This window comes from Esox lucius, chromosome 8, assembly GCF_011004845.1.
Source record: "Esox lucius isolate fEsoLuc1 chromosome 8, fEsoLuc1.pri, whole genome shotgun sequence".
Lineage (NCBI taxonomy): Eukaryota > Metazoa > Chordata > Actinopteri > Esociformes > Esocidae > Esox > Esox lucius.
The window spans coordinates 27,927,466-27,945,877 of NC_047576.1; the positions used below are offsets into that span (position 1 = coordinate 27,927,466).

The 18,412-nt window shown below is 41.9% G+C and overlaps 2 protein-coding genes across 2 annotated transcripts in view; both read right to left on the reverse strand.

The window, feature by feature from the left end:
- znhit6 (zinc finger HIT-type containing 6) overlaps nucleotides 1-14,461 on the reverse strand; it is a 28,207-nt gene extending 13,746 nt beyond the window's left edge. The window contains exons 1-5 of the mRNA XM_010902122.4: nucleotides 14,231-14,461; nucleotides 13,804-13,869; nucleotides 11,816-11,922; nucleotides 11,605-11,690; nucleotides 9,802-9,905 (exon numbers count right to left, since the gene is read on the reverse strand). Of these exons, the coding sequence (XP_010900424.2) occupies nucleotides 9,802-9,905; nucleotides 11,605-11,690; nucleotides 11,816-11,922; nucleotides 13,804-13,869; nucleotides 14,231-14,334 (467 nt within the window). The 5' untranslated portion in view covers nucleotides 14,335-14,461. The remainder of the gene's footprint in view (nucleotides 1-9,801; nucleotides 9,906-11,604; nucleotides 11,691-11,815; nucleotides 11,923-13,803; nucleotides 13,870-14,230) is intronic.
- Nucleotides 14,462-15,969: 1,508 nt separating this feature from the next.
- LOC105008070 (collagen alpha-1(XXIV) chain) overlaps nucleotides 15,970-18,412 on the reverse strand; it is a 148,795-nt gene continuing 146,352 nt past the window's right edge. The window contains exons 59-60 of the mRNA XM_034293897.1: nucleotides 18,026-18,265; nucleotides 15,970-17,863 (exon numbers count right to left, since the gene is read on the reverse strand). Coding sequence (XP_034149788.1) covers nucleotides 17,717-17,863; nucleotides 18,026-18,265 — 387 coding nt within the window. The 3' untranslated portion in view covers nucleotides 15,970-17,716. The remainder of the gene's footprint in view (nucleotides 17,864-18,025; nucleotides 18,266-18,412) is intronic.

The window sequence follows — 18,412 nt, forward strand, 5'->3', positions numbered from 1 at the left end:
CCTGTTAGTGACCACGGGTACACGCAGAGTCCACAGGATAGAACTGACAAGGATCATTTTGATTTGAAAATGATATACTATATCATGCTTACAGACAACACGAAAAAGGCAGCCGACGTCAATGTCATCACATCACCGTTAATAAACACCAATCAATCAAACCTGAGGTTGGATGGCTGTGCCGCTTGGCCGCGTTTGCCCAGTGGGGTTTGAGGTCTAGCATTCGTCTCGCTGTTGACCTGCTCTCTGAGGGCTCCGCCAAACTACTACAACTCATTCCTCCTGGAAGTCCGTCGATGTTGTCTATGAGGAGGACACCTGATGCCGCAAGGTGGTGTCCCATCTCTACCTCTCACCCTCGGTTTAAAGGTCCGGGTCTCAAATCACACTCCCTATTTGGCTGCTATTGACCCGGTTCATATAGGGGCACTAGGGAGGTTATAGGACACCATTTGAGGAGCAGCTTGAACCCTCTCAGGAGGTGGTGAGGCCCGAGGAGTACGGCGGGCTACAGGGAGGCCAGAGGAGTACGGCGGGCTACAGGGAGGCCCGAGGAGTACGGCGGGCTACAGGGAGGCTCGAGGAGTACGGCGGGCTACAGGGAGGCTCGAGGAGTACGGCGGGTCCCAGGGAGGCCCGAGGAGTACGGCGGGTTCCAGGGAGGCCAGAGGAGTACGGCGGGTTACAGGGAGGCCCGAGGAGTACGGCGGGTTACAGGGAGGCCCAAGGAGTACGGCGGGTTACAGGGAGGCCCAAGGAGTACGGCGGGTTACAGGGAGGCCCGAGGAGTACGGCGGGTTACAGGGAGGCCTGAGGAGTATGCCTGGTTACAGGGTGGTTATAGGACACCACTTGAGGAGCAACCCTTTCAGGAGGTGGTGAAGCCTGAGGAGTACGACGGGTTACAGGCAGGCCAGAGGAAAGCTGGGTTTGGGTTCAAGCTGACTGGTCTGGGACATTGCGCGGAATTAGAATGGGACAGGCATGCTGTGTCAGGTCAGATCATCATCATCATCACTCCTGCGCCACCTCCTCTCCGCCTCAGACAGAACAGAACAGGGTGTACAGTATGCAGCGTGCAGCTTCACGTCGTTGGCCGGGCGTAAGGAAGAGGTCGGGCTGACGGGTGGGGGGGGGTAAGAGGTGATTCCCTGTGCAGGTGCAGAGGAGCACCGTGCCCCTCCAGGCTTCTGAGGAATGTGTCAGTGTTTGCTCGGGCTTGGCAGAGACTCGGCTTGGAGGGGGCAGGGGGGTGGAGCGGGCAAGTCAGGGGAGGATGAGGGAGAAACGCCAGGTGTTTTTGGGCATTGTTCTGCCTCAACGGCAAATGGAAACTATTTTATCGGACGGAAAAAGGGCAGGGCTGCGTGAGCGTGTACATCAGGCTGGGTCAGGACCGCATACCAGGCATACATGGTATCATTCACTCACTGCCAGGATTGAAAAGATAATACAGAGGAATTCAGAGGGTCTTCTGTCGATCCACTCAATGCCTGAAGGGTTCTGTGACTGTAAACAGTATCATCGAAAAATGTTCAGTTTGAATGCCCAATTCTGTTTCTGACAACTTATAATCCAGTTTGAGTCTGCATGCAAAGCCAGCCTCATGAAGCCGACAGTGTGGCAAAACAGCAAAAAAAACAACACCACACAAGTCTGGTAATTATATCTAAACTACTGAACAGACAAAAACAAAAAATTGTAGTCGGACTCTTTGCTAAGGTCAAAGACTGGTTCTTACAAAGTTACTAGTTGCTTTCAACAAGCCAGTAGGGAATGGAGTTAGAAGGAGGGGGAATCAAACACACAACAGATCCTCTACATTCCTCTGAATTCCAGTGTGGTTTAGAAGCCTCTGGAAGTAATATTCTGTGCTCTATGTTCATATTTTGTTTATTTTGTTAGTGTCAAAAGGACAACAGGTTGAACTCTGACTCCAATCTCAGACACATGGAAAAACACTGTGCTTGAACCTGTGTGTGGGGCTGTGGTCTCCTATTGGGTGGATGCAGAAGGTATCTTCTGAACATGCCCCAAGTGGCCTGCCTTTTCAACACTCATCACTAGCGCAGTGCCACATCAACACTAATCAACCACAAACGCATGGAAACTACAGCTCCATGGAAACTACAGCTCCAGGATCTCAGCTTTTTAGTTGCAATGAAGAAAAAGGTCCTAGATTTAGAAACAAGATAAACATCTGGTCCCTGCTATCTTTCTGAAAAACATTGCACTCCATTAAGTTGCTCTGGATTAGTTGGCATATTGATTAAAAAATACAATTATGTATAAAAAAAACACTGAATCCAAAAGGCCCAGACGAATAACAACATAAACAAATTTAGAGACCTCAAATGGCAATCAAAAAAAGTAGGAAATGTGCCGACAAAAAATAAATATGATACAACTGATAGCAGCCAGTGTCTGCATGTGTGCCTAACAAACGGCAAACAAGCATATCCTCCACAACAAGCTGGTGATCATTAAACATGTGGCTTGCAGTTAAACAGGTCTGCCAGCAGCTGGCCTCATAGCTGGGTCTGTTAGGGCGTGGCCGCTAGCACCTTGGATAAGGTTGCTTACCAGGTAGTTTCCGGGGGCACGGAGTAGCACAGATCGGTGGTAAATGCAAACAAAACAGCCATCGCAGACAGTTATAGGGCAAATCACCGTACTGCCGTTCAGATGGTGACCTCAGATCACATAAACAGAGCAGTGAGCAACACACCACTGGAAATTATGTTCACACACGTGGCTATGTTGCTGTTCTGCAAAGTCACCACAGCATGAGAAGTTACAGTCCAGACTCTCTGGTGAGAACTCAAAACGGGCACTGGGAGGAGATGGGGCGGCTATAGAGTTTACTGTGAAATGGAGGTGAATGGAGAGAAAGAGGCGAGGAAAAGAGAGGGAAGGAAGATTACATGCAGATGTGTCCTGAGTAGGAGCTGGTTTGAAGCTCAGTGACTGACTTCATTCCAAATCACCCTCGGAACCCGTTGCACACTGACTGCAACGGGCCTTCCTCCGGTCCCGGGGAGACGGGGCCTTCCTCCGGTCCCGGGGAGACGGGGCCTTCCTCCGGTCCCGGGGAGACGGGGCCTTCCTCCGGTCCCGGGGAGACGGGGCCTTCCTCCGGTCCCGGGGAGACGGGGCCTTCCTCCGGTCCCGGGGAGACGGGGCCTTCCTCCGGTCCCGGGGAGACGGGGCCTTCCTCCGGTCCCGGGGAGACGGGGCCTTCCTCCGGTCCCGGGGAGACGGGGCCTTCCTCCGGTCCCGGGGAGACGGGGCCTTCCTCCGGTCCCGGGGAGACGGGGCCTTCCTCCGGTCCCGGGGAGACGGGGCCTTCCTCCGGTCCCGGGGAGACGGGGCCTTCCTCCGGTCCCGGGGAGACTCCTGATCTGGAGGAATCACTGAACCTTCAGACAGATCTTGCGTCAATGAGACTGAACAGTGACACAGCATGATATCTTGCTTTAATGAGATCCTTGAGGACGGACGGGCCACAAGGCCAGACAGGGCACATGGGGTGAACACACGACAGTGGGGTCAATGATACAGCGTTTGTGTTCTAGGTGTAGTGATCCAGCTAGGATAGGTAGATCACCCTGGCAGGGACCCACGGTGTGTGGAGGGGCAAGCCCTTAAAGGCATGACATGAACCAAAGTACAGTTGGGACTCATATTACTGATCAGACAGTTGCACAAACACATATCTGGTGACTTACACTGTACTGGAGGAACGGTTCGTTCTTCCCTCCAATTACAATGAAGAGGAAGGAAAATGAATGAATGACAAACATTTGCCAAGTTTTGTCATTAGGGGAGAAGACAATGAAACTTTGTCAATAGGGGGACACAAACCATTTTTAAAGCACACTTTCACTGAAAATCCTTCATGTGCGCCTTCACGGTTTTGCAAACCAACCAATGAAACAATTCACTGGTTGGTTTGCAAGGCTGTGAAGACAGAAACAAGCTGACCTTTTCCACTTGGTGAAAAAGAGCCATGGGCTTGAATGGTGAAAAATTATTTCTAAACCTCATCTTAACTGTTTTCAGCCACCAACACCAAACCAATGTTGAAATATTCAGACTGACTGCCTAGAAATGTTATTGCTTTTTAAATTTGTGAAGCTATTCATTCTACAGGAGCATGAGAGATGCAGATCACATCATGCGCACAATGCCCTGCTCACCGGACACTGGAATCCACCGCGTGCAGGAGGACATTTAGTATCTGGGATCCTATCCAATCTATCAACCAAAACCCCCAACACATTTTCTACATATTTTTTAGATTATAACAAATCACAATCATAATACAGCAGTCAGATTACCACCACTAAAATAAAAAACCACAAAATAATTTGCAACTCCACAGATGGACATACACCCACTCATGGCAGTGGATGTAAATTCACACACATCTGAGCCAAGTAGTAAAGCCCAAATCCAGCCACCAATAATGATTCCCTCTCTCTGGCAGTTTGTGTGTGTAATGATTCCCTCTCACTAGTAGTGTGTGTGTGTGTGTGTAATGATTCCCTCTCACTAGTAGTGTGTGTGTGTGTGTGTAATGATTCCCTCTCACTAGTAGTGTGTGTGTGTGTGTGTAATGATTCCCTCTCACTAGTAGTGTGTGTGTGTGTGTGCAATGATTCCCTCTCTCTGTGTGTGTATAATGAACAAGGTCTATCGGGTGTGTGTGTGTGTGTGTGTGTATAATGAACAAGGTCTATCGGGGGTGTGTGTGTGTGTGTATAATGAACTAGGTCTATCTGTGTGTGTGTGTGTGTATAATGAACTAGGTCTATCTGTGTGTGTGTGTGTGTATAATGAACTAGGTCTATCTGGGTGTGTGTGTGTGTGTGTATAATGAACTAGGTCTATCTGTGTGTGTGTGTGTGTGTATATAATGAACTAGGTCTATCTGTGTGTGTGTGTGTATAATGAACTAGGTCTATCTGTGTGTGTGTGTATAATGAACTAGGTCTATCTGTGTGTGTGTGTGTATAATGAACTAGGTCTATCTGTGTGTGTGTGTATAATGAACTAGGTCTATCTGTGTGTGTGTGTGTATAATGAACTAGGTCTATCTGTGTGTGTGTGTATAATGAACTAGGTCTATCTGTGTGTGTGTGTGTATAATGAACTAGGTCTATCTGTGTGTGTGTGTATAATGAACTAGGTCTATCTGTGTGTGTGTCTGTATAATGAATTAGGTCTATCTGGGTGTGTGTATAATGAACTAGGTCTATCTGGGTGTGTGTGTGTATAATGAACTAGGTCTATCTGGGTGTGTGTGTGTATAATGAACTAGGTCTATCTGGGTGTGTGTGTGTATAATGAACTACGTCTATCTGGGTGTGTGTGTGTGTATAATGAACTAGGTCTATCTGGGTGTGTGAGTGAGTAGCATGAGTATGTCACTAACCATCTGCAGTCACATGGTTCAAACATCTGCTTTTTATAAAATGTACCAACTACATTCTCAAACAAATTTTCCTTCCTACTGTTTAGGGTGTAGACATACCTTCTGTCCATCTCTGTTTAGGGTATAGACATACCATCTGTCCCTCTCTGTTTAGTGCATAGACATACCATCTGTCCCTCTCTGTTTAGTGCATAGACATACCTTCTGTCCCTCTCTGTTTAGTGCATAGACATACCTTCTGTCCCTCTCTGTTTAGTGCATAGACATACCATCTGTCCCTCTCTGTTTAGTGCATAGACATACCTTCTGTCCCTCTCTGTTTAGTGCATAGACATACCTTCTGTCCCTCTCTGTTTAGTGCATAGACATACCTTCTGTCCCTCTCTGTTTAGTGCATAGACATACCTTCTGTCCCTCTCTGTTTAGTGCATAGACATACCTTCTGTCCCTCTCTGTTTAGTGCATAGACATACCATCTGTCCCTCTCTGTTTAGTGCATAGACATACCTTCTGTCCCTCTCTGTTTAGTGCATAGACATACCTTCTGTCCCTCTCTGTTTAGTGCATAGACATACCTTCTGTCCCTCTCTGTTTAGTGCATAGACATACCTTCTGTCCCTCTCTGTTTAGTGCATAGACATACCTTCTGTCCCTCTCTGTTTAGTGCATAGACATACCTTCTGTCCCTCTCTGTTTAGTGCATAGACATACCTTCTGTCCCTCTCTGTTTAGTGCATAGACATACCTTCATCCCTGTCTGAGTGACTCTGGTGTTTTGTGAATGGTACACTTTGTGGTGGAAGCAGACCTCAGTGAAACTCTCCTTTACTCATATTCTCATTTTGAAAATGCCAGCATAAATAACGGGTGTCATATGTAAATAAGGACAGGTGCAAGGCGTTCTTGCACCCACAGCTTTATCTGATTTATCAACCTGCTGCGACATCTACGCTCATTTCAACCAGGTGCGACAGTTTCATGAATCACACCTAAAGATGATCTTAAGTCTCTCCCAATGTTCGAATCTGAGATATTTTCTGAGAAGTTTTCGTGAATGTATGGAAATATATTAACATTGTGAAAGACTGGAGATACTTTCAAATCACAAATCAACAGTACTCCTCAATCATCTGCTTTGGAGACCACCAGGTGTTTCAAATATTTATTGCAGCCCTGAATTGGCACACACAAGTTAAGTCATTTTGTTTAACATCTACATTAACCAAACTCACAATGGTTTTGTTAATATTTATTTTGCTGATTCCTTTAAAATGGATTTCATAGTTATATCTCCAGCAACGATAAAACCGCTTACAGAGGAGGTAAAGAACCTGGCTACATGGTGCCAATACAACAACCTCCCTCTCAACGTCTGGAAGACTGAAGAGATGATCAAGGAGGGGTGGGTGGGATTGTCATGCCCCCATACACATCTATGGAACTGAAGTGGGGTTTCCGAATACAAGTTTTTCCTGTGTGTTCATCAAAGATGACCTCATTTCGTCCAGACAATTGAACTCAGCACTGAAAACTGCCCAAAAACGACTATACTTCCTGAGGAGACAAGAAATTTGGCATGTATATAAAAACTCTCCCCAACTTCTACAGGTGCACCATTCAGAGTATCCTCTCAGGCTGCATTACTGCCTGGTATGGCAGCTGCTCCGCTGCAGACCGCAAGACCCTCCAGAGGGGGGTGAAGTCTGCAGAGCGCATCACCGGCAGCCATCGCTCCTCCGTGCAAGGCATTTAACATATACAACGCCTTAGAAAAGCACGAACATCATAGACTACAGCCAACCAGGCTATGGTCTGTTAGGTCTGTCAGGTAGATGCTACCGGAGTATTGGAGCATGCACTTCCAGACTCAAAAACATTTTTTTTTTTAATGGCCCTCAGGCCATAAGACTCCACTGATCCAGTAACACTGATCCATGATCATACTGATCACACATTAACTTTCCAGATGCTCTGATGTCCTGTCAGGTAAAATTAATGGGCACTAGAATATTCCTTTGCATGTACCATTCATAAGCATTTTACAGTCATATGTACCTATAATACTCAATACTTCTACCATACTGTTCATCCTACTCTTCCAAAAATGTATGCTAGTTTACATTGTTTTGTAAATTACTGCCATACTTGCCATATCTATAATATTCAATACTTCTACCAATATTGCTGCTAGTTTACAGTACTCTTTTTAAACTGCTGCTATGTACAATGTTATGTAAAATATTGCTTTATCTTCTTGCTATATTTTTGCTGTGTATAAATATTTCTTCCTAAATTCTCACTACCTAGTTGTAGTCTGCTATGCCATCATTCATAAGCTTATTACAGTCATATGTACCTAAAATATTCAATAACTCTACCAATTGCTGCCAGTTTACACTTATGTATATTACTGCCATGCAGTACAGTACTCTCTCCTTTAAACTGCTGCAAGTGTACAGTGTTATGTATATTGTTGCTTTATTTTATTATTATTTTCTGTCTAGCTATATTTTTGCTTATATACTCTCCTTCTTAACTCTCACTATGTAGTTGTCGGGGACATGTCACAAGAATTTCACTGTGCAGGATGGCGCTGTGTTGTTCGGTGCATTTGACAAATAAACCTTGAAACTTTAAACCCTGAAGATATCCCCGAAAAAGGTTTTAAATAGGAATGCCATATCCCAAAATTCCACGATTCAAAAATTCCACTAAATGCTCGAGTACGCCATACTCAGATAGTACAAGAGATTGCTCAACCATCTCCTAGGTATACTATTTGCCTAGACATTAAACAATTTTAGTGATTTTACATTTTTTTATGTTTCGTTACCATCTATATAGGTAGTAGGCAGAGATGGTGGATTACACTGTAAATATCGGTGAATGGAAAACCTGATAAGATAGGGCTATGGCCAGCTTCTTACACTCAAGAGACACAGGGTAGCAAGATGCCATAGAAACAACATCCAAGTCTGGCAAAACACTGTGTTGGATATTATTAGCATGGTTATCACTTAGCATCGGGGTCAGATGTTTTCAACATGGTTATCCCTTAATACCAGGGCAAATGTTTTCAGTATGGTTATCCTTTAATACCAGGGCAAATGTTTTCAGTATGGTTATCCCTTAATAGCAGGGCAAATGTTTTCAGAATGGTTATCCCTTAATAGCAGGGCAAATGTTTTCAGTATGGTTATCCCTTAATAGCAGGGCAAATGTTTTCAGTATGGTTATCCCTGATTACCAGGGCAAATGTTTTCAGTATGGTTATCCCTGAATACCAGGGCAAATGTTTTCAGTATGGTTATCCCTGAATACCAGGGCAAATGTTTTCAGTATGGTTATCCCTGAATACCAGGGCAAATGTTTTCAGTATGGTTATCCCTGAATACCAGGGCAAATGTTTTCAGTATGGTTATCCCTGAATACCAGGGCAAATGTTTTCAGTATGGTTATCCCTGAATACCAGGGCAAATGTTTTCAGTATGGTTATCCCTGATTACCAGGGCAAATGTTTTCAGTATGGTTATCCCTGATTACCAGGGCAAATGTTTTCAGTATGGTTATCCCTGAATACCAGGGCAAATGTTTTCAGTATGGTTATCCCTGAATACCAGGGCAAATGTTTTCAGTATGGTTATCCCTGAATACCAGGGCAAATGTTTTCAGTATGGTTATCCTTTAATACCAGGGCAAATGTTTTCAGTATGGTTATCCTTTAATACCAGGGCAAATGTTTTCAGTATGGTTATCCCTTGATACCAGGGCAAATGTTTTCAGTATGGTTACCCTTAATATCAGGGCAGAATGTAATCAGCATGGTTATCTTTTAATACTAGGATCAGATGTAAACTCAAATTCACATTCCAGGGACATCTCCAAGAACACAATTCTGGGCATTTGCCATTAACTAATAAAATGTATGCATTGTATTAATGCAGGGGCGGTGTGGAAAGCGTATTTCTATGCCATATTTTTTTAATGTGCATATATTGTTTTGCATGTTACATCCAAATGTGATGTGTGTACGTCATGATAAACCAGAGAGGAAGAGACACATTTTATGATACTTTGGTGTATCTGCGAGGTATTGAAACACATTGGCCTATCACCTGAGCAAGATGAGGAAAAGAATACACAGAATATAGAAGATAAGAAGCCTGACAACACCCCCCCCCAACAGTGTTGTTTAATGAGTGGTGAAGTGTGCCATCCTGTGGCCAAAACAAACACCCACTTCACTAACCTTAAAACACATAAGCCTCCTAATCCACCTGATACAAGTATTTCTTGAGGAGCCAAACATAAACCAGGTTGGAAACAAACATCTAAGGGCCTTATGGTGTATGGGAGGAACCTACTTCTTCAGACAGATGGTAGAGTTCTCTCTGCTCTTGGAGAATGTTTTGGGGAGAAACCTCAATGTGATGTTCAGCCTCCTCGCCTGGGCTGTTAGCCTCTTAGCCTAGGGGGAGTCAGAGAGAGGGAGACAGACGAGGGGGAGAGACAGATTGAGAGTAAGGGGAGAGAGAGAATTAGAGTACTTTGCATAAACAAACCACTGCACTGAATTAAAAAGTACCGGGTTAGGCATCTGATAATCAGCAAATAAATCAGCAATACTCACTGTGCAGTGAGTATAGAAAGTCCACAACCCCTTACAAAATGTTCACCTTGCCACACTGCCAGAAATGAAAACACTTCTCCCAGCTTTATTTACCCATAGTATAATAACCAAGTGACAAAAATGTTAAAAAATAAAATACCACCTAGATCTTTTGAAAGTACCTTTCCACCCAAAGTGGATTCTTTGTTTTGAAATAAACTACTAAGCAATGGAATCCTCTACGAACAACTCATTTTATTCTGAATTAATCTAAATCACTACAGTTGATCAAAGACTGAAGCCAATTAGCTTGCTTTGTGATCTACAAGGTGCTTGTTTATACCTTGTTTATGCAACTGTAAGGGTATGCATTTAAACAAATAGGGTAATATACACCACTTCAATTGATTAACTCGGATATTGTGGGCTACTGTGTGTAATCAAAGCTGGAAAGGTAATTTTTGGATAAAACTAAGACCCTGGAAAATGTATCTGTCCTAGTCAGAGAAGCTGTCAATTTGCTATTTGTTCTGTGGCCATGAAAACGTCTAGGTCCTTGGCTATGACCCCACGCTCAGGCTCAGGAAGAGCGGGAGCAGAAAACAAATTGGGAAATATGGTATAGGTCCACACACAGCAGATTCTGTCCAGAATAGAGCGTTATACATCGTAAGGATCGTGGGGAATCACTTCTTCCTATTAATCAATCAGCATCCAGGACCCAAATAAGGTTTTACAATATAACCATCCAGCATTGCTGCCTGACAGAGAAAAAACGAAAACATCTACCACTAAAACACTGAGCTACTTATAACCAAAACTGATGTTAGGAATTCTAAAACAACCTAGGTGATGGGAGAAACTAACCTTAAGCCACCATATGAAATTCAGAATGTTAAAGTCTTAAAATCTTATTTCATATGAATATCTGTTTGTTTTCTGCGTAGCAGTAAGATCCAGAGAGGCCAACCCAAAACTTCAAAGTGTAACCATATAAAGAATTTGGTTATTTGACATTATTCCAAACCATTTTCAAAAAGGACATTTATGGGACAAAGTCAGGGGAAAAACTGAACACCTGCCAACCACCAAATGTGGGCGGATTTTGACATTGGTGGGACAGAATGTTTATTTCACCAGCCACACTGCCGGGTGTTCACTAAGGGCTTTTTACAGTGCTTTCACATGTATTTCTGTGAATTATTAGTCAATCCATTTATTTGAATAGTTATGTTCTGTGTACTTCACTTAAAGACGCCAGCAATTAAAAAAAAATGATGTTCTACCAGTCACAATTTCTACTTGTTATTTTCCAAATTGTACAAGTTCATTAAGCACACTGGAATTATGAATACATTCTAAAACAGAAAATAAATCTAGTAGATTTGAATAAAGCGTTGAGCAAAACAAAAAATAACAAAACGTTTGTTGACAGAAAAAATCATGTGCGTTTAATGCTGGAATGTTTGCTTTCTTATATCCAATACATCAGAGTAACTGACATTAATCAAGCATCAAAATAGTTGTTAGTTAGAGCCCTAGTCTGTATATATCTTACTCTGAAGTTAACAGGAGGGCCGCGGACCAGGGTATCTCGGCTGGCACTGTCTGCCATCCTACCGGTGTCCTCAAGAAACCTGTAGTCTAGCAAGGGGAACAGTTAAAAAACGTTTACATACATACTGAATATGACCGGTCAACTTACATGGTACAACATGAGTAAAATAAACATTTTTGAATGGTAGTAGAGGAACGAAAGGAGGTCTCACCACTGAGTAAGTTCATTTCATCCATCTTGGAAAGGGCCACAAAGGCAGTCTTGTCACGAACTCCACTACACCCGGACTCCTCTTTGTGCTTTTTTACACAGGACAAGCTATGCGTGAGAAAGGATAACATGTACATTTTACCATTTAAGTATGGCAATCTGGTTGGCAACAGGAACAGCATGAAGCTATGTTGATTTCAATTCTTGACCTTTAAATACAACTGACTGATATAATCAGTCACATCTGGTTATCCAAGGACAAAACAAAATCCATTCAGGACTTTTATAGAATATAAACACAACTCAATTAGAGTTAAGTGACAACTAAAGCACCCCCCCCTCCCCCCTTAGATAAACCATAAAAATGTTTGCCGTTAACCTCATCCCAAGGCTATTGTGCAATTTGGGTAGAAGTGGCTGGAAACAAGATTGCTCTGCTGCATCATTTTCTACCTCTACCGCCCGATGGCAGCCAAGGGCAGGCAGGCATATGCTTAGTGCGTGTGCAGTCAAGTTACAATAACGAATACAGAAGTAGTAAAACGCAAACACAGGTAGTTTGTCAAAATCGCTACTGAAGACCTGAAATGTGTTGATCTAGTTGTGACTGCTGAAGACCTGAAATGTGTTGATCTAGTTGTGACTGCTGAAGACCTGAAATGTGTTGATCTAGTTGTGACTGCTGAAGACCTGAAATGTGTTGATCTAGTTGTGACTGCTGAAGACCTGAAATGTGTTGATCTTGTCATGATTGCTGAAAAATGCCTCCTGGCTATTTGAAATGTGAACATGCTCTGCAATTCTATATAGTAATATAATATCTGAAATTGTTCTTTATCCAATCGACTTCATCCAATCCAAGGCTTGCGTGGCTGCAATTTCCAAATTTGTTTTGTTTTGGATAGTTTTGGGATGCTGTTCCCAAATAGCTAATACATCTGAATATTCATGCATCAATGCTGTTAAGAAACAATTGCCTTGATAGTTGTTATGCCTCTGCAGACGCCAACAATAACTACCATTTAGCATTTCCCATTTATTTTGGGAAATTATCCATATGGGCAAAAACAGTACATAATCCAAAATAGGATTCATATTTTTTAGGGGATTTTTCTTTTTTTAAATGACAGGACAGCAAGATAGAGATGCTAGGAAGATCTAGATGGAGAAAAGGGTCACAGACAGGTGGCCGAGCCAGGGCTAAAGATCCCATGGTCCGCCACAGGCCTCAAATATAACAAGCAATTAGACCAAAGGGTACAGGTCATCCAGTGAATGTGCATGAGTAGCACTTGGACTAAGAAATCGGAGTTGTATTTAATCTAGACCAAATGTATTGTGCCCCCTTCATGAATATTAAATGCCACCCTGGCAAGTCATTCTGGAGCCGGGCCTGCAATAGTATAATTGAAAACTCTCGTTTTAACTGATGACTTCATTTCATACAAAATGTTTAACATAATACTTCAAATATTTTTTTGAGCAGCCAGTTATGTTAATGTTAAAAACATGATTCCAAATGTATCTGAAAGAAATGATTTCAAAACTACTAAAAATGTCATAGGAGCTTGGAATGGTTCTATGGAGCCACATTTTTTTATATGAACAGTTGGGATGTTCTCCATATATTATAATCCAATACAGACATTTGGTGGCACAGAGGAATTTGCCGGGGTCTCTCAGACTGTATCTTGAAATGATTTCCTCCAAAATATATGGAAATGTGAGAAATGTGCAAATTACTTGGTAAAATGTCACTGAGATGCACACCTTGATATCACTGACATAACTATGTTAGAAAAACCTAATGAGAAATGTATTCCACCTAGATGTTAAAAATATCTCCAGGGTTTCTAAGGCAAGACGATCCATTCAGCAAAAGTTAGTCAAAATTCTCACCTTCTCAAACAGGGTTACTAAGTGAGGAGGTACTATTTTGGAATGTATCCACGTTATATTCTATGCATAACCAGATATCTTTCCTCTTACCTGCATGAGTGTTTGAGGCAGCCGGGGCATCTATATCTTGATTCTTCATAGCCACACACACCACATCTGTAGAAATTAAATCAGAAGTACTGTAATGTTCAACAAACATAAACAAAACATTACCTGCCTCAAACCTCAATAATTGAATATTTAGGAACCAGAGTGGGCGTGAACACAATAGCACGTGGGTTACTTAAAAACGAGCACGGCATGTGGTAGCTTCTTGAGATTTTTTAATACATATCTGCCACAGTATTTTACATACTTTCAGGAACACGCATTCTGAGTCCATAATGTACACTAACCTAGACTAGCATCACTATGTTATTGCTGTGCTAGCAGTTAGTTTTTTTTCAAACATTTTCTAGCCCACCCTGCGTTGGCTGGCTAGCTAGCTAACACCGTAGATAACTGCATTCCTACTCACTTTGCTAGAGACACTTTTCTTTTATTTCCTTTGAGTTCGTCTCCTAGACTCTCATTCTCTGCTTTACTGTCAGCTGCGGCTAATGTATCCATTGACAGCAGCATATTTGCACCCAAACGTATGTATAAATTTAAGTAGTTCGCCTATTCCCACACAGTCCCTACTATAAAAACACTCGAAATGTGTCCGTCTTCCGCTAAGAACCACACGTGGAGACCATACGTGACGTATCGAGTCAGGTTTGGCTTGACATTGCGCCATAGTGCCCCCTGGTGTTGGTATTTTTAAAACACAGGACTATTCTCCAGAATAATGGATTCCAGTCTTCCATTTCTAATGTACTATATGTCCTGTATGTCAATGTGTATGTGCACACGGTACTATACTACTACACATTTCAGCAAGGCTGGTAAAACAAGAAAAACATTGTAACGTTGTTCTAATTTTAGAGGCTTTTGGCTTAGGTTTAGGGGGAAAAAATGAATTTGGATTAGGTTTGACATTAGGTTTTTGGCAATACAGATTAGTTTAGGGTTTATGGAAAACAAGATTTTGAATGGGGAGATAATCAACAGGGCATTGCTAATATAGTGAAATCTATTTCATTAGCCCTTTTTGATAGCTAATATCCCATTCCAGATAATTCATATACCAAAATTAACCATGTTTGAATACGTTTCTCAGTACTATAGTTATTCATATTGCAGATATGGACAGAAATTGACAGTTTAAAAATATATATATATTACACATTCCACAAGGCATAAAGGAGGAGGTGTGATGGTGTGGGGGCACTTTTGCTGGTGACACTGTGATTTATTTAGAATTCAAGGCACACTCAAGCAGCATTCAGCATTCTGCAGCGATAAGCTGAAGGTGTGTGTGGTTTGCGCTTAGTGGGACAGTATTTTTTAGTGGCACTGTAATAATTTTTCGAAACACACCTCCAGGCTGTGTAAGGGCTATTTGACCAAGAAGGCGAGTGCTACATCAGATAAGCTGGTCTCCACAATCACCCAACCTCAACCCAATTGAGATGGTTTGGAATGAGTTGGTCCGCCGAGTGATGGTAAAGCAGCAAACAAATGCTCAGCATATGTGGGAACCTGTTCAAGACTGTTGGAAAAGCATTCCAGGTGACTACCTCACGAAGCTGGTTGAGAGAATGCCAAGAGTGCGCAAAGCTTTCATAAAAGCAAAGGGTAGCTGAAGAGAAATGTATTTTGTATTTGTTATTTTTGATTACTAAAGGATTCCATGTGTTATTTCATAGTTTTTCTATCTTCGCTATTATTCTACAATGTGGAATAATAAAAAATAATAATTCTACAATAGTAAAAATAAAGAAATACTCTTGATTGAATTGGTGTCCAGACTTTTTACTGGTACTGAATATATATTTGTAAAAATATTTATTTTCATGAACAAAGAGATTTCCAAAGAGGTCTTTCAGAGTTGAAAACTTCTGCAAAGCTGAACATGACCAACAGTTATCTAAGAGAGTGACGACAACATAGCAATTTTAGAGTTATGGTAGTACAAGATTAGGATATTGGAAACCTGATTTATCAAGCATTAGTACTATATGTGCATGAATAGTTAAGATGGAGTGTCGTCTTGTTAATGTCTAGTTGAAGTTGCATCACGGGACCTAATTTTCCATTCTCCCTTAAGCCCAGAATTTTGGGCTTATGGGGGATGTTGTTAAGGTGTGCCTCCTGCTGAAAACAGAGAACATATCAACTCAAAATAACATTTAATCTCATGATCTCGCCACAAGGTCACATTTTCCTTGTTTTACCTCCTTCCAAGGTTTTTTGGTGTCCACTGTGTTAGTAATATTTGTGCACACAAACATACAAACAGGTGATTCATCAGTTTCCCAAGAAGAACCTCAACACAGACTATAGTATTACTGCTAATTGGAGAGATGATGATCAAGAATTCAAAACATTCCAACAAAAAACAGAAGCACACATTTATGTCGATGTGGGCTCAAAAACATAAATACAAAATAAATTCAAACTTGGTTGGTTTAATTTTTAACCAGTTCACTGCTGGACTTGGACAGAATGAATAAATACTGTTATGATCACCAAGAAAATATTTTTTAAAAAAGTTTTTACTATTTTGGGATTAAAACATTTATTTAATGTCAACATTTCATATTTACACGTTTAACTTTATTTCTCCAGAGCATTTACTAATTTAATTACACTTTTTTCAATATAATATAACTTAAGAACAATATCATTGCTATTTCTGATGTGTTCTGACTCTGGCCTATGCTAGCTGCCAGTATGACCTATCAAACCCCACTGTAGTGAATATGATAGTATACAATGAACATACAGTCACATAATGTGTGCACATACAAATACATTTTACATAAATAGTTATTTGGACTAAGTTGGAATTGACCAAATAGATCTCTGAGATTATAATTTATTGGGGTATAAAGTAATGTGAACAAAAACAAAGGATATAAATAATCAACCATATAATGTCCAAATATACAGGAAAAAAGTATCGCAACTCACTGATGTCTTACACTTGTGTCTGTTGCAGCACCAACGATAGGTTAACAATTAGCAAATAAAATGAAAGAAAAAAAACTAAAACAACAACACTGTATTACTCTTAAACTTGATGTAGCCGGTACATACAACTTTGTAAGGACAAAAAAAATACTTGACACAAGAACCTGTACTTGAAAGACACAAGCAGGAGGTAGAGCACCATCTGTCAAGGGCTGTGTTATCCACAACAGAACCCTATTCTCTAGTGTGCACTACCTTTGAGCTCTATGGGCCAATAATTAAAGCTAGTGCACAATCGAGAATGGTATGCCATTTTGGACACACCCAAGGTGTAAACGTCCATCCGTATTAGACTACAGATTCAAACATAAAAAATGGCGGCACAAGCTGGCGGTTGACCTTTGATTGAAAATGAAATCTAAAATCTCACGCTTAGTCCAAAATAAATTTCACTTTTAGAAAGTTTTGGTTGGACAGTGCTCCTGATACAAAGGCTGTGGAGCTTTCCTTCTGACAGCTAAGGTTGTTCTGAAGATGAATGGAATTTTGTGTATTTGGGGAAGAAAAAAGAAGGGGTGGGAGGCTTTAGTTTTGGTAGGGTGTTTTTGGTAGCCCAATTCTGTGACAAACTTTCCAATGAACCCAAGCTTCTTATGAAATGCAAAACAAAAACAGACACAGTTTACACATGTATTAGATAAATATTGGTATATGCTCTTCTGTGGTTATCTTAGGCTGGTTCACTTTCCTACGGATTAAGTTATTCCGAAGAAGTCTGCCATCGATTGGACAAGGTGTTTGTCATTCCATGAAGCATATGCCAAGTCGGGGCCTGGACCAGACCAACGTTTGGGCTCACATTCTCTTTGGTTTAGGGAGCAGACATTTTGGCCTACTTATGGCATGCTTGGTTTTTCCTAGTTTCTATCTTGGACAGGTGATAACCTCACAGGAAGCAGACAGGTCCCACCTCGAGGTGGTGTAGATGGTTGGGCTGTGATGATGATAGCTCTTGTATTTCTACAATGGGGAGCTCATAACTGTCCTGAGTATGAAAGAAAAAGCGTGACTGGTGCCAGCTGCCATCTTGGATCTAGAAGGGAACACAGAATATGAAGCAATTGACACACAGTGATTAATAATGATTTACGTGAAGCAATTGACACACAGTGATTAATAATGATCTTTCGTAAAGCATCGCTGAGATGCTTTACGAAAGAAAGTAGCAAACATGTCTCCCTTTCCAGCTCCTTACCTTGCACTCATCCAGTAGCACCTGAGGTTCAAGTAGTGTGTCTGCCTCAAAAATCTGTCCGTTCCATCCCCTGAACCTTGGTGGTCTGTCCTGGTACTCCTGTTCTGCGCCAATGTGACTGTAGGTGTCTTTGGGGCTGTGGGGCGGATCACTCAGACAGTGGAAGGTGATGTACTGACTGGCCTCTGTGCTCAGGAGGTGGAGGAACTTCATCTGGACTTTATGCACACCAAACAACAGCTGTAGGGGAGGTACAGGAAGATTAAGGTGGTGTAGATGGACTGGAACTGCCTATAATGGATCTCTTATTGTCCAACCCTACAGCAGACAGTCCAGGCATCCCTTGGTCATTTTCTGATCGGTAACCCATACACAGTATTCTTGCTG